General features: G+C 53.0%; 1 protein-coding gene across 1 annotated transcript; it reads left to right on the forward strand.

Annotated features, from left to right (window-relative positions):
* The first annotated feature begins 392 nt into the window (after positions 1 to 392).
* Mybpc2 (myosin binding protein C2) lies at positions 393 to 22,601 on the forward strand. The gene is made up of 27 exons (XM_052760326.1): positions 393 to 411; positions 1,805 to 1,882; positions 2,349 to 2,435; positions 2,635 to 2,783; positions 3,075 to 3,192; positions 4,135 to 4,183; positions 4,329 to 4,388; positions 8,357 to 8,550; positions 8,862 to 8,994; positions 9,111 to 9,235; positions 9,325 to 9,430; positions 10,401 to 10,573; positions 11,703 to 11,868; positions 13,187 to 13,293; positions 13,635 to 13,664; positions 13,799 to 13,938; positions 15,399 to 15,558; positions 15,653 to 15,757; positions 16,566 to 16,754; positions 17,417 to 17,551; positions 18,686 to 18,853; positions 18,984 to 19,072; positions 19,602 to 19,797; positions 20,277 to 20,416; positions 20,645 to 20,804; positions 20,907 to 21,043; positions 22,212 to 22,601. Exons 1-27 carry the CDS (start codon positions 393 to 395, stop codon positions 22,599 to 22,601), a joined length of 3,603 nt encoding a protein of 1,200 aa, XP_052616286.1.
* Positions 22,602 to 24,367: the final 1,766 nt, after the last annotated feature.

Genomic DNA, 24,367 nt, shown 5'->3' on the forward strand with positions numbered 1-24,367 from the left:
TGCGCTCTCCGTTTCCCCTCTCTCCCCATCTTGTGGTCTGCTCCCTTCTCCTCCCTCACCCCCATTTCTCCAGGACCTAAGGATCTGGGCCCCTGCGCCCCAGACCCCCTCCTGAGGTCATGCAGTCTCTACCTTTGCACCTCCACAGACTCAGGTGTCCAAGCTCCCCCAGCCCGCCCCCACTGGGGCCCTGGCACTCCTCCACCCCTCTCGGTCTGTTAGCTATTTCTCGCCCTTTAGAGCACTCGGGAGGAATGTGGGGCGGCCCTGCGATGCCTCCTGGGAGTCTTGAGCCTCCATAAAGGGCTCCTCCTAGGAACCCACCTGTCTCCACTAGGGCCTGGCTAGAGCTACTGCGGTCCCAGTCCTGGGAGCGGGAGGAGGTCGCCGACATGCCTGAGGCTAAACCAGGTGGCTGGCCAGAAACCTTCCCGGGGATGGGGTGGGAGAGGGACTGCAGACTAGGGCATGTCTCTACCGTGGGAGGAGGGGGCTCTTTGCCTGGTCCTACATCTAGGGGGAGTGTGGGTTCCTTCCCTGCTTGGGGAAGATGGGCCCCTTCTCTGTGCACAGATGGATTACTTCCTAGTGCAGGGTGGTGGGGTCTCATGTCTGTGTAGGGTCAGGAGTCACCCTCCCTCTTCCGGGACTGGGAGACCCATCCTGGGTAGAAATCTCAGCTGTCTAATTATAAATTGGGCTCGGTTTCTTTCTCTCTCTCCCTCTCTGCTTACTTCATCCTTTCTTTCTCTCCTCCCGCCCCCCCCCCCCCCCCAGCCCTATAGACTGGTGTCAAACTCACTCCCAGGCTGGCTTGGAAGTCCCAATCTTACTGCCTCAATCTCCCAAGAACTGGGTGGTAGGCATGCGCCCCTACACCCAGCGAGGGGGCTCCTTTTCTTGGGGCTTATGGGATCTTGCTGTGCACTGCTGGGGCTCAGCTTAAGGATAGGGTCCTCTCCAGATGGGAGAACTCCCTCAAGGTAGTTGAGTCTCCTCACTGAGTGAAGATTGGGGGCTTTCTAGATCATGGAGTGCTTCTATGGACACAGTAGGACTCCATATGCATGGAATGATACTTTTCTGTGTAAAGATGAGAACCCCCTTGGTGTGAAAGTTGGGCTTCTGTGCAGGAATTATGGGTCTCTTTTCCATGGGTGGGGAGCCTTCTTTTTCCTGCTCCGATGGGCATGGAATCCAGAGCCTCCCGCCTGCTTGGCAAGCACTAGCCCTGTCCCAGACCCCAGTATCTCTCCATGTGTGGTTAGGTTTACTCCTTGGGGACAGGAGCAGTCTGTATGCTGGCTGGGGCTTTCTCTTTTTCTGGAAGTGGGCATTGCACATGAATCCTGGCATCACCTTCCCCAAGGTGGCTGGTCCCCTGGTGTCAGCCCAGCTAGACTGAGGTGGACACCAGCTCTCTTGCACAGACTGACCCATGGGTCAGTGACCCGCACCACATGGGAGACTGCTGTGGTCAGCACCAGTGTCCAGTTTCCATCCCAGGGGAAGGGCTAATTATACCCCAAACCTGAAAGGTCAGGCTGACGGCCAGAGTCTGGGGCGAGGCTACGAGGGTTGGGGGAACCTGATTCCATACTCAGGGTTAGGATCAACTTATGCCTGGAATGGGGGGGATCTGTAACCCACCATCTGAGGGAGGAAGGCCTGATCTGGACCTTGTGTCTGAGGGAGAAGGTTTGAGGCCTGGACCCCCAGGTCTGAGGAAGGTCTGGGTCTGGACTCTGCATTCTTGGGGAGGAGAGCACTGTATTAAGCTGAAGTCTCCACATCTCCTGTTCAGCAGCCAAAAAGGCCCCCAAAGGAAAGGATGCGCCAAAGGAAGCCCCTGCTAAGCCGGCTCCTGCAGAAACCCCCAAAGGTGAGGTGCCCCCTGGGGCTCTGCCAACTGTCTCCGCCTGGCCCCTCTGCACAGTGGCCCTAGCCTTTCCTAATCCCTTTCCTGTAGCTGTCCCCACACAGCGACAGAGCCACAGTCCTTCCTGGCTCCCCAGCACCCCACCCAGGCTGGCACTTCACTCTGAGTAATGATTCAAGTAATTCTTGCCCAGTCCCCAAAGGCTGTGTCCATATTTCCATGTCCTTTACCTGAAAGTCCATTCAGGACCATCCTGGCCATAACCTGCTGGTCTACAGAAGGGGAAACTGAGGCCCAAGGGGCTGAGAGAGCCTAGCAAAGTTTATGCCCTCTGGATAAAAATGCAAGCCACACCTCTAGTCTCTGGTTTCTGAGCAGAGGGATTCTTACTGACCCCAGAACCCTTCCCAAAGAGGGCCTCTGCTTCCCCTAGACCACTGCTGATACCCTAATCCTTTCTCTTGAGCAGAGGCCCCACCTGAGGGCCAATCCCCAACTGCAGAGGAGCCCACAGGCATTTTCCTGAAAAAGCCGGACTCTGTGTCAGTGGAGGCTGGTAAGCACTTGAGAAGAACAGTCTAGAACCCGAGTCTGAGGGAGGACTCCTGGGTCTAAGGGAGGAGAGCTGGGGAGGACTCCTGGATCGGACGGAGGAGGGCTGGGCCTGGACCCCCTGGATCTGAGGGAGGAGGGCTGGGTCTTGAGCTCAGGGTCCTCTCTGGAGAAGTGGGTTCCTCCCTGCCTCCCTCCTCCAGGGACGGACACAGTGATTCTGGCCAAGGTGAACGGAAAGGAGCTCCCGGGCAAGCCTACCATCAAGTGGTTCAAGGGGAAGTGGCAGGAGCTGGGCAGCAAGAGTGGAGCCCGATTCTCTTTCAAGGAATCCCACGACTCTGCTAGCAATGTGAGACCCTGGTGGGATCAGAAGTGGAGCTAGCCACCCAGCTGGTGCTTGGGAGCTCTGGCACCCCCTTGAGAGAGCCAGCGCCTGGGGTGGTGGCTGAGCTCTGCAGGGTGAACTAACAAACCCGGCTCGAGCAGGGCATAGCCATGTGTTCCTCACCCACCGAGAGGCCCCAGGGAGTCAAGATCCTGCAAGTTGGAGGGCGAGCTGTCCCAGACCGAGAACTCTGCTTTGGGGCCGGGTGGAGACTTGGGGACTGTGAGTCACAAGCGCCATGCCCCTGGCCCCCAGGTGTACACCGTGGAACTCCACATTGGGAAGGTGGTCCTAGGGGACCGCGGGGATTACCGTCTAGAGGTCAAAGCCAAGGATGTCTGCGACAGCTGCCCATTCAACGTGGACGTGGAGGGTGCGCTGGCGATGGGGGTGGGAGTGGGTGCGCAGGCGGGACAGGGGATGCTGTCAGGGTGGGGGGTTCTAGACTGAGCTGCGGTGGATGCAGGTGTGGGGGTGGGGCGGTCACAGTCTCTTGGAGGAGAGGGTCTAGATTTAGTAATGGGGGGGGCAAGGTCTTCAGGCCTTGTGTAGGAGGAGGTATGGAGTTAGGGGTACAGATGTTTAGCAACTTGGGGTATGCATACAAATGCTCAGGAGGCTTCCAGGTTTGTGTAAGTGTGCTGAAGGCTTGGGTAGCTAGGGCCTCCCACCTCATAGAATCCGGATGTGCGGGTTCAGGATGGGGTGTATAGACTAGGCAGGTTTAGGAGCAAGCAGGGGTCCTGCAGCCTCTGGGGTTCTACAGCTCACAGTGTGTGGGGTCTGAAAGTGAGGGGCTGGAGGAATGAGATCACCCTGACCTGGGGGAGTAAGGACCAGCTGTCCAGGAGAATGCGGCCTGGCGGCCAGGGGAGTGGGACTCCAAAAGGTAGAGAAATTATCCCTGGTGCATGCCTTTCACCCAGCCCTGAGACTGAGGCAGGATGATTCATGCCAGCTCCACATGAGCCTGGGTTACACAGTGAAATCTTGTCTCAAAATCCAAAAAACTGGGGAGGGATATGCAGGATGGTTTTGGTTCTAGGCCAGCCAGGGCTACATAGTTTGAGACTCTGTTTCAAATACCCCCCACACACACACACACACAGGAAAGAGAGAGAGAGAGAGAGAGAGAGAGAGAGAGACAGACAGACAGATAGAGAGACAGACAGAGAGGGAGCACACTGTCTAGGCCTTCAGAAAGGGTGCATTGACCCAAAAGATGGAGGAAAGGGTCCCCAAAGAGGCTGTGAGTTGTGAATGTCTGGGCAGGATACCCTGGCCCTGATCTTACTTCTCTATCACCTGTCCCCAGCACCCCGACAGGACGCCTCCGGTCAGAGCCTTGAGAGCTTCAAGCGTTCGTGAGTGCCCTGGGTCCCGGGAAGAGGCGCCATTGGCCCTGAGAATCAAGGGGGGCTCTCCTTGGGGGGGTGGAGATGGAGGACAAGGAGTGGAGCCTCTGGGACTGATCCTAGTGCGGTTCACACTCCTTCATAATGATCACAGGGGCGACGGGAAGTCAGAAGATGCGGGGGAGCTGGATTTCAGCGGCTTGTTGAAGAAGAGGTGAGCTGGCCTAGCTACAGAGAGGGGACAGGGGGGTCTTGGGAGAGGGACGATGGCCAAAGTGCCAACACCTCATTTCTTTTCAACCTCCCTGGATTTTCTCCTTTTCCTCCCTCCCTCCCTCCTCCGTCCCTCCTCCCTCCCTCCTCCCTCCCTCCTCCCTCCCTCCCTCCTCCCTCCCTCCTCCCTCCCTCCTCCCTCCCTCCTCCCTCCCTCCTCCCTCCCTCCTCCCTCCCTCTCTTCCCTTCATTTTCTTTCCTTCTCCGTGTGGTGTGTGAGTGGGGAGGGGTGGGGGCAGAGGTTGATTTCTGGTGTCTTCTATCACGCTCCACTGCCTTTCTTTCTTTATTGTGTTTTGAGACAAAGTCTCACTATACAGCTTTGGCTGGCCTTGCTTGGAACTTGCTATGTAGACCAGTCTGGCCTCAAATTCACAGAGATCTGTCTGCCTTCAGTATTCAGTTGCTGGGATTAAAGGAGTGTGCCACTATGCCTGGCCTTTCACTTTGGTTTTTGAGATGGGGTCTCTCACTGAACTTGGAATTCAATAGGCTGGCTAGGGCAAGCTGACAAGGTCCAGGGGTCCACTTCTCTCCATGCCCCACCCCCAGGACTTCATTTTTATTAGCCTGTGGGTTTGTGTACATGAGTACAATAGCTGTGGAAGCCGGAAGAGGGTGCCGGACCCCCGAGGGCTGGAGCTACCTGTGGTTGTAAGTTGCTTGATGTGGGCACTGGGAACTGAATCCGGGTTCTCCAGAAAAGCTGTGTGTATACTTAACTGCAGAGCATGCCCTGCAGTCCACACTGGCTTTTACAGACATAGGTCCTCATGAAGCAAGCACTTTGCCCAGAGCCATCCCTCCAGCCTCCACCCCTAAGCTTTCTGTTTACTCTGGTACCATCTCCTCCACAGCTTCATTCCTTCCCACCAGACCATCCACCCCTACCCCTGCCTACAGCGACATCCAGTCAGGCACCTGCCCAGCAAGTCCTCGACCTACTCCCCCTGAAGCCACCAGCCACGCATCCACCCTGCTCACCCAGGCTTCCAGCCTCTTACTGGTCCAGCTATGCATCCCTCCACCCTACCACCTACCCATCACTGGTCCCCTACCCACAAATCCGTCCACTCATCCTCCATCCACATAGCTATCTACCTCTCCATCTTCAAACCCACCTACCCACTTTACACATCCACTCTTCCCCCACCAGCTTCCCAGCTCTCTACGCACCCATCTGCCTTTACACTCAGACATCTATCTGTCAATCTGCCCATCTACTCTCCACACTCATTCCCTACACCAATCTGTCCTTTTTATATCCATCCACCTCCCTGCCTGTTTATTCAACTGTACCTGCACCCCTCCTCCCCAACAGCACCCAACATCCTATCCAGACATCTGCTCCCCCCCACACCCAGCCAGCCAGCAGTGTCCTTTCATCTCTTCAACCCATCACTGACATACCCAATCCCTTAGAGCTTTCTGTTAAAATTAGCAATGTGAGGTTGGTATTCTGTAGGTAAAAAATAACTGGACTGGGGCTGTGAGGATGTAATCAGTAAAGCGCTTACTGTGCAAGTGTGAGGCCCTGAGTTTCAATCCCCGGGACCTGTGTAAAAGCCAGGGATAGAGCCACGCTTCTGTAATCCCAGCAGGGCTGAAATCGGGATAGGTAGATTCTTGGAGTTTGCTGGCCAGCCAGCCTAGACCAATCAGTGAGCTCCAGGTTCAGGGATAGACCAACCATGTCTCAAAAAGTAAGGTGGGTTAGGGAGATGGCCCAGTGGGTAAGGGTGCCCGTGACCAAGCCTGATGACCAACATTCAGTCTTTGGAGAAACAGCTGACTCCTGAAAATTGTTCCCTGACTTCTACACATGTGCTGTGGTTAAAAACATTTTAAGAAACGAGGTAGAAAAATGATTGAAGAAAGACTTGATAGCAACTTCTGGCTGCACACACAGATGCACACGTGCACACATGCAGAACAGAGTGGATAGATGGCAACAATGTACTGTTGTTCTTCAGAACACTTACTCTTTCTCATGTATCCACCCGATTATTGGTCATATGTCCACCTTCATGGCTCCAGTTTTCCCACTGACAGCTCTGCTTATTGATTGATTCCTCTGTGGGTCTTCTACCCACAGCCACAGGCTTGGCCATCTTGCATCTACTTGTGACCCAGTGCTTGCTCAACCATTTCTGATGTCCTAGCCATGCATGCATGCATCCTGCTCTTCTCTATCCGTCCTTCTGTTGATCTGTCCTCTCACCCTCTGCTCTCAATATCGATACAATGTTCATGCCCCAAGTTCACCCGTGCATCTACTTTGTCCCTTCTTCCTTCCTTCCTGAAGATTCCTGCATGCATTCCTCCTTCCATGTGCTGCACATCTTGTGAGGCCATCGGTCCACTAGGGGCTGGGCTGAGATGGAGGCACAGAGAAGCCCCACTTGATCCTGGCCTGACTCCTTCAGTGCCTTGGGAAGATCCAAAGACAGGGACACACATGAGGCAGTTTGGTGTGGTTGGAGGAAGTGTCGGCAAGGACCTAAGACATCAGGGCAAGACCAGGTCACTGCCTTGGAGGACCATAGGTACCTCACAGAGAAGAAATCATTGGTACTAGCGTTTGTAGGAAGGAAAGGGACACAAAGGCAGGGACGTAAGAGGCTGGAAGCAGCAAAGAGCCCCGAGAGGCAGAGAAGAGGCTGGAGTGCTAAGGACAGGGCATGAATCTGGTTTGGATGACTGGAATGGTGGTGGTGGAAAGATGGGTAGGTTGGTGATTTCCAGGATGAGGAGCTGGGGCTCCCTTCTGAAGGTAGTGAGGAGTCACGGCAAAGGTTAGAACAGGGAAGGGATGGCTTCTGATGTGAATGTCAGAGACCATGGGTGGAAAAACCTAGAAAGGAAGGTGACTGGTAAATATTTGTTGGATAAGTGGATGGATGGATAAGTGAATGGGCACATGGGTAGGAAGGTGAAAGGGATGGATGGGTAAGTATATGGGTACATGGGTAGAAAGTGAAAGGGTGGATAGATGGATGGATGGATGGATGGATGGATGGATGGTGAGTGGGTAGATGTGTAGGAAAGTAAATGGATAGATGAATAAATGAATGGATAAATGGGTAGGAAGGTGAAGGGATTAATGTTTAGTTGACTACTTGGATGGATGAATCAATGAAATTGATGTGGAAATGGGTAGTTGTATGGATGGATGGATGAGTGGGGGAAGGGATAGAGAGTAGATTAAGGATGACTGTTTACCCAGTTAGATGAATGAGTGGGTAGACTGGGTGGACAGAGGGATGAATGAGGACTGGATAGATGGAAGATGGATGAATGGGTAGAGACTTGAGGAAGAGAGGGAAGGATGATTGGATGATAAATTCAATGGTGTTTATATAGTTAGATGAAGGGAGATAGGAAAGGAAGGATGGATGAATGAGTGTTCAGATGGATGGGTAGGATACATGGACAACTGGAAATGGATAGATGTGTGGGTAGCAGATAAATGAAGAAATGGATTTATGAAGGGGAGGTAAGGTGGAAGAAGAGATGGATGGGTGATAAATGGAGAGGAGTGGATAATGAATAAATGGGTGGGTATTCAGGTGGATGTGTGGAATAGAAGGATGGATGGATAGATGAATAAATTAGTGGGCGGATGGGTGGATGAATGTAGGGGTAGGTGGGTGGGTAAATACCTGGATGGTTGGATGGATGGACAGATAGATGCTGGATAGATGGATTGATGTGTGGCTGAGGGCTGGATAATTGGGGAATGGATAGATAAGTGGCTAAAAGGAGGGAAGGAAGATGCTTGGGCAATGATCCAAGAGGGAGAGAACAAGGCTCAGAGTTACCAGGTAACTGATGAGTCACACAGCAAATCTCATCGTGGGGTGGTGGGGTACCTTAACCACCTCACTACTGGTGTCCCTGCTTCCCCAGGGAGGTAGTTGAGGAGGAAAAGAAGAAGAAGAAAGATGATGATGATCTGGGCATTCCCCCAGAGATTTGGGAGCTCCTGAAAGGGGCCAAGAAGAGCGAGTACGAGAAGATTGCCTTTCAATATGGTATCACTGACCTCCGTGGCATGCTGAAGCGGCTCAAGAAGGCCAAGGTGGAGGTCAAGAAGAGTGCAGGTCAGTATTGAGCCCTGAGAGACGGGATTGTCCTGAAGTCCTCCAACACTGGGGACATCTGTACCTTGGACTCAGCTTTTGGTCCTAATCTGACAAGTGGTGGGCCTCTCTCTCTCAAAGGTCTCTAAGTCCACAGAGACCTCTGGACTTGATCTTGGAGAGACCGAGGTCTGGGAGGAAGACCTGGCTCCTTTAGAGATGATCAGGGCAACAAGGAAGTCTCCTCTCTACCCCCTGGTCTCCTGTCCTCGATGAGCATCTCCACATTCCTTGATCCTTCCTCTACCCTGTGGTCCTCTCTCCATCCCTAGCCTTCACTAAGAAGTTGGACCCAGCCTACCAAGTAGACAGGGGCAACAAGATCAAGTTGGTGGTGGAGATCAGTGACCCAGACCTTCCTCTCAAGTGGTTCAAGAATGGCCAAGAGATCAAACCAAGCAGCAAGTATGCACAGGGCAGTTGCTGCACAGAGGGAGGTCTGGAGTGAGCGCCCAGAAACAAGTATGGGTTTCAGCTTTCCCTTTGGGTTGTGTCTTCTATGATGGGTACTCTCACGGCAGGTATGTGTTTGAGAATGTGGGGAAGAAACGAATTCTCACCATCAACAAGTGCACACTGGCGGATGACGCTGCATACGAGGTGGCAGTCAAAGACGAGAAGTGCTTCACAGAACTCTTTGTCAAAGGTGGGGCTGGCTCCATCCTGAGCCCGGAGAAGCAGGGAGGAAATGGAGTGGGCCCTGAGACTGCTGACTTCCTCTCTCTCACTACACAGAGCCTCCAGTCCTGATTGTCACCCCACTGGAAGACCAGCAGGTGTTTGTGGGTGACCGAGTGGAAATGTCTGTGGAGGTGTCTGAAGAAGGTGCACAGGTCATGTGGTGAGTGAGTTGAGCTTTGGCTTCTTAGCTGAGCACAGCTGCCTTTAGGTTCTTCACCGCAGCCCTGGTCTCTAGCACACCCAAAACTTTCTAGGAGGTTCTGATCTTTGCTCAGGAGGCACCTGAGACCCCAGTTACTCTCTTTAAATCCCCCCTTTGCTCATGATCTCCTTATTCTAGAACTGACCTCTGTTCATCCCGTCTGTTTATCTTTAGGATCTTTTCCTGATCCATCCTGTTGCACTGAATATTAATTCATCTATCAGCCAGTCATTTGTCCTTGGATCCATCTATGTGTCTGTTATCCACTTGTCTATCACCCTCTCATCCATCCAGCATGTATCCATCCACCATCTAACCACCCATCCATTATCCATCACACATCTATCATCCCTCTACACATCCATCCATCTTTCTATCACCCACCCATCATCATTCTATCTACTGTGCATCCTTCTGTAATCCATTCACCTACCATCTTTCCACCCAATCATTATCAGTCCATCATCTCATTATCCATTGACCTATTCATCCATCATCCCTCCACCTATCCATTATCCATCCATCCTTATCATCCATCCATCCATCCATCCATCCATCCATCCATCCATCCATCCATTTTTCTATCCATCACCCCTCTATTCCTTTCCCCCTCTTTCCACCCATCCATCACCATCCGTCTGCCCATCTATCATCAATCTATTTATCTGTTCATAACTTCATCTATTCATTTCTCCATCCATCCCCCCAACCCAACCCCCTTTACATCGACTCATTCAGTCATTTATCTATCATCTTTCAACCCATCATTATCAATCTATCCTTCTATCATTCATTCACCCACCCATCCCTTACCCCTCCATCCATTCATTCTCCATCTAAACCAAGCACATTCCCTCCCATCCCTGATCTATGCACGATCTATCCTCCCACCTCATTGAGACCACTGATCTGTCTTCCCTCCACCTAGGATGAAAGATGGTGTGGAGATGACACGGGAGGACTCCTACAAGGCACGCTACCGCTTCAAGAAGGACGGGAAACGGCACATCCTCATCTACTCTGATGTGACCCAGGAGGATGGGGGCCGCTATCAGGTCATAACCAACGGTGGCCAATGCGAGGCTGAACTCATTGTGGAAGGTATGGCTTCCTCTCCGAGGGTTGGAGAGAGCTGAGGCTCCAGATCGATGTGTATGTCCTCTCCCACCCCAACCTGGCCAGACTCTCCATCTTGTGCCCAGACTGGCACAACAGTCATGCTGCCTGCTGCACTCACATCTGTCCACTCCCCTCACCACGCATGACACAGAATCAGGTGTGTTTTGAAAGGCATGACAGGACCCTGTGAATGTCCCAGTTTACCAACTTACTGTTATATAAAATGCCACCCCAGGAGAAAGTGGGTCAGAGAAGGGTCCACAGGACCTTATGTCCCGAGAGCCTATATTTCTACAAAGAGAAAAGCAAAGCAAAACAAAACAAAAATCTATGTCACTCACATCCAAATAAATACATTTTTTTCCCATATCGGCCATTAAACAAGTGCACACTGCATTGACTCACAGGAACAGCCTGCCAAGGTCAGCTCTCAGGTGATACTGTTGTCCAGGGGAGAGAAAGAGAAAAGGAAGGATGGAGAGGAGGTGACAAGCATGAACACACACACACACACTCACACATACACACTCACACACACACATACACACACACAACACACTCACACACATACACACACACTCACACACATACACACACTCACACTCACACATACTCACACACACTCACACATACACACACTCACATACACTCACACACACACACACTCAGCTCAGCTCTCCTTCCCCAGGAGTTCTGTGTGTCAACACCTTCTGAGTAAAATATTGGGAAAATAAATTGCATCTTAGGGCATGCTAGCCAGGAATCCACTTATCTACACCCCAACCTCTCACTGGAGAATTCTGGGCAGAGGCTCTACCACTGAGTATGCCCCCAACCCACCACAGGGCCTTTGCATATATGCCCTTCCTGGGAGGCTCTCGGCATTCTCTGTGGTGTCTCCCCTGCCCTTCTCAGCCCACTTCACTCCTATTCATGGACTTTCCTTGTTCACTATTCCCCATGACAACGTGACCTTCCATGTCCAGTACGTAGTTTGGGGCTTACTCCTCACTATATCCCCAGAACAGCATTCAGCACACAGTGGGTGCTCACTAGCATTTGTGGCCTGATTGGAGCGATCGGCTTCCCACCCTTCTTCCTTCTTATCCAGAAAAGCAACTGGAGGTCCTGCAGGATATTGCAGATCTGACAGTGAAGGCCTCGGAGCAGGCTGTGTTCAAGTGTGAAGTGTCTGATGAGAAAGTGACGGGCAAGTGGTACAAGAATGGGGTGGAAGTCCGGCCCAGCAAGAGGATCACCATCTCCCATGTGGGCAGGTGAGGCGCAGGCTGAGGAGACAGTGGGGTGTCTGAGTCCTTGGACTGGGTGGGCGGGACACATGTATCAGCTATGGCTGTCACAGACTCACTGGTTGAAAAGGAGGGTTGTTTTAATAGGAGTCTGTGGGTTGGGTGGCAGCAGGCTGATCCACCAGGTCTCACTGCAAAGGAAGGCACGTGCAGGGAGGGGTCAACTTGGACCATGTTTGGGACACACAGGAAAGCAAGAGGTTAGAATTCTGCAGGCGGTGTGTGAACACCTGAGAGAAATGCCTGCTCATCTGCTGAACGCCTGAGAGCCATGACTCTGGTCCAGTGCTACATCCTCCTGGGTTTCTTCATGAGGGCTGTTTGTCCCTGTGTTCTTGTAGCTGCTGGTAGCCTTGATAATGATCGTAGCCAGTCTGGATGCTGACAGGGAACTTTTTGAGTACCAGGTCTACCCTAGATGTTTCACGACTCTGAGATAGTGTTATCATTACCTCTGTTTATGGATGAAGAAATGGAGGCACAGAGAGGCTTGGTAGCTTGCCCAAAGCCACACAGCTAGGAAGTGGGATTTAAGCTCAGGCCAGAACATCACAAAACCACAAGTAAAAACAGTGGCTGTGTAAACATGAAGACTTGAGTTCAATTTCCAGCATCCATAAAAAGCTGGGGCGTGGTGGTGTATGCCCATAATCCCAACACTGGGAGGCAGAGACAGGAGGATCCCTGGAGTTTGCTGGCCAGACAGCTTAATTGGTGAGACCCAGGTTCCAGTGAGAGGCCCTGTGACAAAATGGAGGAGAAGGGCTGGAGAGAAGGCACAATGATTAAGAGCACTGGCTGCTCTCGCAGAGGACTCAGGTTCAAGTCCCGTCATCCACGTGGTGGCTCACAACCATCTGTAAATCCAGTCCCAGGGAACCAGTGCTGTCTTCTGTCCTCTGTAGCTACTACTGCACACACATGGTGCGCACAGACATGAAGGCGAACATGCATATATAAATAAATCTTTTTTTTTAAAGATTTATTTATTATGTATACAGTATTCTGCCTGTGTACCAGAAGAGGGCACCAGATCTCATTACAGATGGTTGTGAGCCACCATGTGGTTGCTGGGAATTGAACTCAGGACCTCTGGAAGAACAGCCAGTGCTCTTAACCTCTGAGCCATCTCTCCAGCCCACATATAAATAAATCTTAAGGAAGAAATGTGGATGGTGCCTGAGGAATGACATATGAGGAAGACCCCTGGGCTCCACACTCATGTTGGCGTTCACAGAAGCACATGGGAGGACCTGACCCTACCCACCTCCTTTCTGCCTTCTAGAATCCACAAGCTGGTGATTGATGATGTCCGCCCCGAGGACGAGGGAGACTACACATTTGTGCCTGATGGCTACGCCCTGTCCCTCTCAGCCAAGCTCAACTTTCTGGGTAGAGACAGCCTTCCTTTTCTACTTGGAATGGAGAACCCACCCTCCCAGACCTCCAGAATCCCAGAATTTCTCTCTTCAGGATTAAAATCCCTGGTTGTACAATGGAGGCCATAGCAAGTGTCTGTGGGGCCCATGAATATAGTCAGTGGGATGTTCAGGGCATGGTACATGCTACATGAGTATCCATAGGGAGTAGGGGTGGCCTGGGTGTCTTTCCCTCCCCTAGGACCCAAGACTCAGGTTTTCTTCCAGATGCTTCCCTCTGCCCCTGGATTATGAAGGAAAGATGAGGGAGGGACATGAGAGTTTTGCTCTAACCATCCCAACTCCTTCTTCCAGAAATCAAAGTGGAGTATGTACCCAAGCAAGGTAAGGGCCAGGTGGCCCCAGTATGACTCATGACTGAGGGAGGAGGTTGGGTCTGGACTTGGAACGTTGCTTCTCTGGGGACTCTTTGATGGTATTGGGAAGCCAGGTCCACGGTGCCTCTTTTGTGCCTGTAGAGCCCCCAAAGATCCACCTGGACTGCTCGGGGAAGACCTCAGATAACTCGATTGTTGTGGTGGCTGGAAACAAACTGCGGCTGGATGTGGCTATCACGGGGGAGCCGCCTCCCACGGCCACCTGGCTAAAGGGAGATGAGGTAGGTTCTGTCCTTGTCCCTCTCCCTCTGGCTCTGGTAAGTGGCATCAGGCAGGTGTTCTCCCTGTCTGAGCTTCAGTTTCATTCTCTATGGAATGAGGACACCTTCCTTCTGTGTGGACACCTCTGAAGACTGCAGGCTGGACTGGTCTATGCAAGCCATGAGCCCAACATTATGCTCACCTCATAATGGCTGGGACACACTGAGGGGAAGGGTCCAGAGCCCCAATATCCTCTTCAGTGGCACCCCCACTTACCAATGACTGGATGTCCTCTTGCTAGGTCCTGCCACTTTGGGTTTTTTTATTTGAGACAGGGTTTCTTTGTGTATCCCTGGCTGTCCTGGAACTCGCTCTGTAGACCAGACTGGCCTCCAACTCAGAGATCTGCCTGTCTCTGCCTCCTGAGTGCTGGGATTAAAGGTGTGCACCATCACATCCAGGCTCTAGGTCCCATCACTTAAAGGCTCCACCTCCTTCCAGTAATATAATGAACTGGGACAGGCCTTTAGGACACGAGTCTTCGGGTAGCATTCATGTAGCGTCACCGAGGTCCTCTCTTCTGGAACATGGACAGCATGGTTCCATGTTTATCCACTCTTCCCCACCAGCTAACCACTACAGGTGCCACCCTGATCAGATGCAGTCCTTTGGGGGAGGTGACACAAGCCACAGTTGCTTCCCAAGATGGCCAAGACTGAGCTATGGGGGCCAGAGAGCAGGAGCTGTAGGAATGTAAGGTCATTTTCCTCACGTCCTGGAAGACCTGATGACTTCCAGGGGGTCTTAAGAGGAGGAGGCGGCGGCCTGGAGAGATGGCTCAGCAGTTAAGAGCCCTGGCTGCTCTTCCAGAGGACCCGGGTACAATTCCCAGCACCCACATGGCAGCTCCCAACTGTCTATAACTCCAGTTCCGGGGGGTCTGACACCCTCACACCAATGTACATAAAATAAAATAAAATAAAATAAAATAAAATAAAATAAAATAAAATAAAATAAAATAAAAAGAGCAGGAGGCAGCTTGAGACAGAAGTGGAGTGGTTGGGATTCTAGGCAGGGCCTCTACCACTGGATTTTATCCCCAGCACTGCACAGATCGGACATGGCGGTTCACACCACCATCCCTGCACTTGGGAGGTAGAGGCAGGGGAAGCAGGAGTTCAAGATCATCTTCAGCTACAGAAGAAGTTCAATGTCAGTCTAGATTACAAGAGACCCTGTCTTAGAAAGAAAACAAGAAAGAAAAAGGATTGTCAGGCTGTGTGTATATAGATACATTGTGACTTTTGGGAACAAGACATGTGCTTAGTGAAGGGTGTGGGGGGGACAGGAAGGATGGAGGAGGAGAGTCAGGGTGAGTCCGCTGAGTCAGAACTCACATACGTGTGGCCATAGTGAGGTCCTGAGGCGCGCCTGGTTTGGGAGAGTGATACAAGCCTGGCTGCTGGGCGGCCCTGTCCAGGTGTTCACAGCCACGGAGGGCAGGACGCACATTGAGCAGAGGCCAGACTGCAGCAGCTTTGTGATTGAGAGTGCAGAACGGGCAGATGAGGGCCGCTATACCATCAAAGTCACCAACCCTGTGGGCGAGGATGTGGCCTCCATTTTCCTGCGGGTTGTGGGTAAGCAGGGGTCAAGGGGGATGATGCACGGGGTGGCTCATTGAGGCCTCTAGGGGTGCCCCTGACACTCTTACTGTCCCTCACCCCCACCCAGATGTTCCTGACCCTCCAGAGGCCGTTCGTGTCACCTCAGTTGGAGAAGACTGGGCCATTCTGGTCTGGGAGCCACCCAAGTACGATGGAGGACAGCCCGTGACTGGTTAGCATCCTCATACCAGTGTCCCCGTGACTCCCATGTTCCCTGACCTTTCATTCATCTCTTACCCGAGTCCACAGCTTCCTTGTGGGTCTCCCCAGAGAACTAAGTTTCCACGATTTCTCCTCTTGACTTGTGTGTACATGCACGTGGAGGCCAGGCCCACCTCGAGTGTCCCCCTCCATCACTCCCCACCGACCCTAAGGCTCGCCTACTAGGCTAGACTGGCTGGCTGGTGAGCCCAGGGAGCCTTCTGTCTCCGGCACTGAGATTACAAGCGCACACTACTACACCCAGCTTGTATGTGGGTGCTATGGATCCAAACTCAGGCCTTCATGTTTGTGCAGGCACTAACGACTGAGCCATACCTGTAGCCCCCACCCCGACCCCCTTTTGAGACAGGGTCTTACTGTGTCGCTCTGTCTGGCCTAGAATTCACTTTGTAGACCAGGCTGGCCTCAAACTCACAGGTATCAGCTTGACCCTGCCTCCTGAGTGCTGGGATTAAAGGTGTGCACCACCACGCCCGGCCAGATTTCCATCTTTGTTACTTTTTGACCCCATTAACCTTTCCCAGGGTTCATTGTTCCTCAGTGACCTGGAGATAAGTATAATTTTGGCTTCATAGCCTGGGGAATTCTGTGACCCTTGGCTTCCCAAGGCCACGCATGGCAGCCACCAGAAGGCTCTGTGAAGCTGAGAGTCGATCTGATGGGGGTTGCACGATCCTTTCCATGTGACCCTTCCCTGCCCCGAATGTGACACTAGATCTCACCATGGCCCCCCAAACCTTCTGCTTGGGGAGCCACAGGGTACCTGATGGAGCGGAAGAAGAAAGGTTCTCAGCGCTGGATGAAGCTCAACTTTGAAGTCTTCACCGAGACAACCTACGAGTCCACAAAGATGATCGAGGGCATCCTCTATGAGATGCGGGTCTTCGCTGTCAACGCCATCGGTGTCTCACAGCCCAGCGTGAACACCAAGCCCTTCATGCCCATTGGTACAATGGCCCGCCCCTCCCCACATGCCCCTCCCACCTACCCTGCCCCACATCCATTTCCAGTCCCACACCTGGCCTTTGACCCACAGAGCTTGGAACTCGTGTGAGTGTGTGTGTGTGTGTGTGTGTGTGTGTGTGTGTGTGTGTGTGTGTGTGTGTGTGTGTTGCTGGAGACGAACCCAGACCTTGCACAAAACTCCAGCTCCTCACTGAGAGATTCTAGACACAGGCTCTACTACTGAGCGACACCCCCAGCCTCTCACTGGCAGATTCTAGGTAGGCATTTAACCTCTGAGTTACAGCCCCAGCACCCCCGCCTCTTTTTTCGGTCTTTAGAGACATGTTTTCTCTGTGTAGTCCTAACTGGTTTGGAACTTGATATGTAGGCCAAGCTGGCCTTGAACTCACAGAGATTCTCCTGCTTCTGCCACCCCAGTGCTGGGATTAAAGGTGTGTGTCACCACAGTGGCTTTTTGTTTTGGGTGCTATTTTAATCTCCTTCAAGCCCTTTCTTGCTCACTGACTTCTGGCCCATCACAGTGATACTAGCCTCTGACCCCTGCCCTCTCTTGCTGACCCCTGCCCTCTCTTGCTGACCCCTGCCCTCTCTTGCTGACCTCTGGTCCTTCACTGGCTCCTGTCCCCCCTCTGGATCCCTGCAGCCCCCACAAGTGCACCCCAGCACCTCACAGTGGAGGATGTGACAGATACCACCACCACACTCAAGTGGAGGCCTCCAGACAGGATTGGTGCTGGCGGCATTGATGGCTACCTGGTGGAGTACTGCTTGGAGGGCTGTAAGTGGCACTTGGTCCTACGTTGAGCTGGGATTGGACTTGGGAGATGCACAGGGGCTGGTATAGTGCCTGGGATAGGCTGGACCACTCAGGCCGGTGCGTCGTCCCACTCTCCGTCCACCTCCACGCAGCAGGGGCTCCTTGTCTTTCTGTTCCTCCCTCTCCTGTATTTTCCTCTACCTCCTTCCCTCCCTTCCCCTCTCCTCTCTTCCTTGTCTTAATAGTCTTCCCTCCCAACCATCTCTGTAACTGTCATCTCCATTGTCCCTACCCCACCTCTGCTGCATGCCCCCACAAACACACTCACACTCACGCACTTGCACATACCCACACACACTCATGAAGCACATTGGCATGCAGTCACACACTCACACTAGTACACACATACTCCTTAAAGCCATGCACTCACACTCAAATATTCATTTACCCACCCATGTACATGCACACTCGAATATGCACACTGGCACACACACACACACACACACACACACACACACACACACACACACACACACACACAGCCTGCCGTGGGGTTCACAGCCCTGGCTGCAGAATGTCTTCCATGCATCACTTCTCTGGCGGTCAGGACACCACACTGACACCATCTGCCCAGCCGTATCAGTAACCGAGCAGCCCCAGCCCTACCTGCTCTGCCTGTGGCTGTGTGGTTTTGGTCTCTATGATTCAGAACCTTCATTTTGACTTGGAACTGTGACCACCACATCAGGTCATGCAGGAAAGTGATAACGTTGCCCCATCAGCTTCTTGCCCCCATCTCTTCCCGGTATTCCCCTTTTCATTCTCCAGTTGGGCAGCACCTCACCCTCATACCCCTGGAATTTCTTGCACCATGCTGGAGCTGTGTAACTTCAAGTAGCTTCTTAACCTACCTGGGCCTCTAGTTTCCTTGTCCTTGAAATGGGGGTCACAGCAGCGCTGGGGCAGGTCTGCGGCTCCATGTCGCGATGGGTGTGGCCCTTCACCCATTCTCAGGAAGGCTTGACCAGAGCTGCTCCCACTTACGCTGTATTCACGGAGTCCTCACTGTGCTGGGGCTGTTTCTGGGGGGACAGTGGGGGAACCAGTGCAGAGGTCAGGGGAAGGGCCAGCTCCACATGTGACTCCTCTCTCTAGCTGAGGAATGGGTCCCGGCTAACAAGGAACCCGTGGAACGGTGTGGCTTCACTGTCAAGGATCTCCCAACTGGAGCCAGGATTCTCTTCCGGGTTGTTGGGGTCAACATTGCAGGGCGCAGTGAACCAGCCACCCTCCTTCAGCCGGTCACCATTAGGGAGATTGTGGGTGAGTGATACCCAGTCCCTGACTCAGCCCTCCTGAGGACTCAGTGTCCTTCAGTGAGGGTCCCTCAGATGGTGTCATCCCTCTCTAGTGTCCCCAGCCCAACACCAACCCCCTCTGTTCACACCCTCAGAGCAACCCAAGATCCGCCTCCCCCGCCACCTGCGTCAGACCTATATCCGAAAAGTGGGGGAAGCTCTCAATCTTGTTATCCCCTTCCAGGTACTCAGGCTAGGATCAGTGTGGGTGCTGGGGTTGGGGTTATGATAGGGCCAGGGTCAGAGCTGGGATCAGTGTGGGTGCTGCGGTTGGGGATATGGACAGGGCCAGGGTCAGAGCTGGGATCAGTGTGGGTGCTGGGGTTGGGGATATGGACAGGGCCAGGGTCAGAGCTGGGATCAGGGCCAGGGCCAAGGGTTGGGGCTGGGGTTGGGGCTATGGACAGGATTGGAGTTGGGGTCATGCTTAGGGGTGGGGCTGGGGACCAAGACTATGGAGAGGGTCAGGTTCAGGGCCAGTACCATTGTTTGTGCTAAAGTCAGAGCCAGGGTCTGGATCAAGGCTAGGGCTGGGGTCAAGGTGGACTTCAGAGATAGGGTTGGGATCAAAGCCATGGCCAGAGTTCAGTGGGGATCAGGGCCTAGATTAGAGTCAAGTACAAGTCCAGTATGGTATCAGGCCCAGGGGCAGTGATGTAGCCAGGCCCTCGGGCCTGAAGAGCCCACTCACCTGACATTATAACCTCTCCCAGGGCAAGCCCCGGCCTCAGGTGGTGTGGACAAAGGGTGGGGCTCCCTTGGATACCTCCCGTGTGAATGTGCGAACCAGCGACTTCGACACCGTGTTCTTCGTGCGTCAGGCGGCCCGCTCTGACTCGGGAGAGTATGAGCTGAGTGTGCAGATAGAGAACATGAAGGACACTGCCACCATCCGAATCCGGGTTGTGGGTGCGAGGCTGGAGCCCGGGGGGTGGGGGGTGTGGGGGAGTGGGGGGGGGGTGTGGGGGAGGGATAGAACAGGCTCAGGAGCAGGTGGAAGAGGCCAGTAAGGAATGGGAGGAGAGGGAAGTCAGAGTAGGGGAGAGGCTGGGACTGGAGGAACATGGCCAAAGGGAAGACAGGGAGGCTTGAAATAGGAAGGGTGAAAGGTGGGGCAGGGGCTCACTTGGCACTGTGCTTGTCTAACGTACATGAGGCCCCAGGGTCCACGTCCAGCACTAGATAAAGTGCGGTGGTCTGTGCCTATAATCTCAGCACTCATGGGCTAGCAGTGGGAAGATCAGGAGTTTAATGTAGTCCTGGGATATATAGTGGGTTTTAGACCAGCCTGAGCTACGAGTCAAAAAGAAAAAACCAGGAGGGGAGGGAGAGGCAGAGCCAGGCATCAGGGCCCCTTGATGATGTGTAACCCCCAACCCTCTTGGCAGAAAAGGCAGGGCCAGCTGAGAACGTGATGGTGAAGGAGGTGTGGGGCACCAATGCACTGGTGGAGTGGCAGCCGCCGAAGGATGATGGGAACAGCGAGGTCACGGGCTACTTTGTCCAGAAGGCTGACAAAAAAACCATGGTGAGGGAACAGAGGGGCCTCAGGGGCTGCGGGAAATGCTGGTGGCTTTGGCAGAACAGAGCTGAGCTTTCTGTTTCACAGCTGGGACATTGAGGCTAGGCGATTGGGTGGCTGAGAGGGAGTGGGCCGAGTATGAAAGACAGGCTGTTTCCTGCCCTTCCTGGGTCTGTACCCACGTGTGTCCTCCATGAGCTTGCCTTCCTTGGTCCCTCCTTGTCCCCATTCCAGGAGTGGTTCAATGTCTATGAACACAATCGCCACACCAGCTGTACAGTGTCCGATCTCATCGTGGGCAATGAGTACTACTTCCGGGTCTTCAGCGAGAACATCTGTGGTCTCAGTGACTCACCTGGTGTCTCCAAGAACACAGCTCGAATCCTCAAGACAGGTGCGGGGCCTGGCTGCCTGGCCTTGAGCTGCAGCTCCTGGCTGTTGGTCCCTGGCTGGAGCTGGGGTGGGACTCACCTTATAGGTGTCTCTTCTTCCTTAGGAATCACCTTAAAATCACTGGAATACAGGGAGCATGATTTCCGAACGGCCCCCAAGTTCCTGACACCGCTGACGGATCGGGTAGTGGTGGCAGGATATGCTGCAGCTCTCAACTGTGCTGTCAGAGGACACCCAAAGGTGCCGGGGCGGGGTCTGGGGAAGCCACCACACCAGCAGCTCCTCCCTCCGGCCCCCTTGGTGGAGGCCAAGTGTCAGACAATCCTGAACCCTCTTGCCCTTTCTCTGCCTCACGACTGCCAGGCACACCTCATTCATGAAGCCCACCTCTCCTGTCCTGTTTGTGGGCACCGTCATTCCCTGGAAAACCTTGGGCAAGTATCTACACCTGCAAAGCTCCCTGGGGGTTTTCCTCAGCCAACCAGTTACAAGTTCACTCTTTTCTTTAAAAATATCTTAAAATTTATGTGTCTGTATGTGCACTTTGTGTGTGCAGTGCTCTTGTAGGCCAGAGAGGGCTCTGGACTCCCTGGAAGTGGAATTAAAGGCAGCTGTGAGCTGGGACTGAACCCAGATCTTCTGGAAAAGCAGCAAGCACTTTTAACCACTGAACCATTTCTCCAGGCCCCAGGGTTCTTGTAGCCTAGGATGGCCTTGAACTCAAGATCCTTCTGCCTCCACTTCCTGAGTGCCGGGCTTTTAGGTGTGCACCACCAAGTCTGGGTATTCTCATCCATTCGTTCATAAATCCACCCACCATCTCCTTTAACCATGTGCCAATTAATTCATTTTTCTCAGCTTATTCATTCATCCCATTTGCTGAATTACATCATTGTTTCCACAAATATTTTCCTGGACTTCACGTGTGCTTCACAGATGGAACAAAGAAGTTCCGTTTGTGTTGTGTGTGGGGGGGAAGGACTGATCTAAGTTCTCACAGATCATATAAATTGTGAATGGTGATAAGCATGATAGAGAGACACAGGCAGTTCTGGGACAGTAACCGCGGCACCCCAGTCCAGGAGGTGACTGGTGTGGGAAGGGCGGGGCAGGCAGGAAGAGCGGTGTTGGAGGAGGAGGGAACAGTGTCAGGGTCCTGGATGGGAAAGGTAAAGAAAAGGGAGGAAGGGTGGCCAAACTGGGGGCCTTAAGGCGCTACCTTTTTTGAGAACAATGGGAGGTCGCTGTTTCCCTTGAGCACGAGGCATCATGTACTTGTCTGTACAGAAGAAAAACTGGGGATCAGAGAGAAAAGTGACTGGTTCAAGTCCACCCAGCCAGGTAGTGGCACGGGCTTCTGTCGAGGGCACCCCTCTACATCAGCCTCCTCTTTTGTGCCCCTCCCTAGCCAAAGGTGGTGTGGATGAAGAACAAGATGGAAATCCATGAAGATCCCAAATTCCTCATAACCAACTATCAGGGCATCCTGACGCTGAACATCCGCCGCCCTTCACCCTTCGATGCAGGGACCTATTCCTGCCGCGCCTTCAATGAACTGGGGGAGGCCCTGGCTGAGTGCAAGCTAGATGTCCGAGGTGAGGAGGGAATGGCCCCACACTGGCTGACCTTCATCCAGGGCCCTTGGCAAACCTACCCAGGTGCCCCAGGCAGGAAGAGGGGACAGGTCCTGCAAAGGCCTTGGGGTTGGAGAGCACCGGTCCCAGCCCACGCTTCACCTTCTACCTCTCGAATCCTCTGTCAAGCCTCCTCCTGTCCTTTGCCCCGGAGTCAGAGTTGAGGTGACCATCCCCTACTCCTCAGAGCCCCCCCACCCCCGCAGTCTCATCAGCCTGGAATTATTGTCTTGTATCTCAGCCCTGTCCCTCACTCCAACCTCCTATATATCCACACTGTGTCCCAGACGTCCTATGCCACTGGTAGGGCCACAGTGGCTACATTTTATCCCTACTCTGGGCCTCTGCACATGATGAGCCATCCTCCGAGAGAACTGTCCATCTCCTTTGCTGGCTCCAGTCCACGCACACTGCTGGAGGAAGCAGACCAGGTCTCCCAGAGTGCACATTAGCGTAGTCCGTCCCTGCTTGATTTGGAGACACTTACTCATGCTGATGTGCCTGGCCCTGTGACAGCTTAGCAGACAGGGACTTCAGCCCCTCAAGGAAGATTCCAGGATCACCCACCAGGCCCAGTGACTTCGTTGTGGATTCAGGCTGATCCACCATATACTTTGCAGTCTTCTTTGTGGGTGACTAGGTCATCTCAGATGTGCCCCCATCGCAGGCTCCTGCTGATTTCTGATAGCTGGTAGTTCCTCAGAAAGTCCCCATTTGGGATTTAAAATGACATTAAACTGTCAGGGGTGTGGTGCACATCTGTCATCTAGCACTCAGGAAGCTGAGGCAGGAGAATCAAGAGTTTGAAGCCAACCTATGCTACAGAGCAAACTCTAAATCAGCCTGAGTTACATAGTATGATCTTGTCAAAATACCATAGAATGAAGAAACAAGGGCTGCAAAGGGGCTTGGTGGTTAAGAGCAGTGGCTGCTCTTCAGAGGACCTGAGTTCAGTCCTCAGGACGCACATGGTGGCTCACAACCATCTGTAATTCGAGTTCCAGGGGCTCCAAAGCCCTCTCCTGACCGCCACGGGCTCCTGCATGCACATGGTGCACATAAACTCAGGCAGGCAAACACACATAAAATAAATAAATTTGAGAACAAAAATGCGAACTAAAATGGCCAGCCATGGCAAAGTACAACTGTAGCCCTAGTTCTTAGGAGCTGGCAGCAGGAGCACCAAGCCTTGAGGGATGCCGTGAGACCCTGTCTCAGAAGGGCCACATGAGGCTTTTTCTCAAAAGGAAAAAAAGAGAAGAAAAAGGTGTGAGGCTGGAGATGTGGCTTATGGGTGCAGTGCTTATCCAGCATAAAGTCATGGGTTCCATCCCCAGCACTCTGTAAACCCAGGCACAGTGGTCCATGGCTGTGATCCCAGCACTTGGGAGATGGAAGCGGGAGGATCAGGAGTTCAAGGACATTCTCAGCTACATATCTGAGTTCAAGACCAGCTGGGCCTACATGCGGCCCTGCTGAGGGAGGGAGGGAGGGAGGGAGGGAGGGAGGGAGGGAGGGAGAGAGAGAGAGAGAGAGAGAGAGAGAGAGAGAGAGAGAGAGAGAGAGAGAAGTGATCATAATGACTTCACTGGTGTTCAGGGACAGTCACTGGATGGGAACTTTCTTGCCCCCTCTGCTGGTCACATGGTTACATGCAGTACAGGGTTCTGGGGGATTTTAGAAGACATGGTGCAGCCCACCTCACTCTGCCTCCCCCATCTCTCATTTCTTCTGCAGTGCCACAGTGACAGCTCATCATCTGTCAGAAAAGTCAGCCTGGACACCAGTCCTGCAACCCTTGGGATGGCAGTCATCTTCCTAGAATGATCATTGTGATAAAATACTGTTACTCAAATTATGTGTCCATCCTTCCAGAATCTGTAGTTCTTGTCCTCTTGTGGGTGGGGTTAGTCACTCTGGGGTAGATGGC

The sequence above is a fragment of the Peromyscus californicus genome, unplaced genomic scaffold, assembly GCF_007827085.1.
Source record: "Peromyscus californicus insignis strain IS unplaced genomic scaffold, ASM782708v3 Scaffold_4__1_contigs__length_199733344, whole genome shotgun sequence".
Taxonomy (NCBI): domain Eukaryota; kingdom Metazoa; phylum Chordata; class Mammalia; order Rodentia; family Cricetidae; genus Peromyscus; species Peromyscus californicus.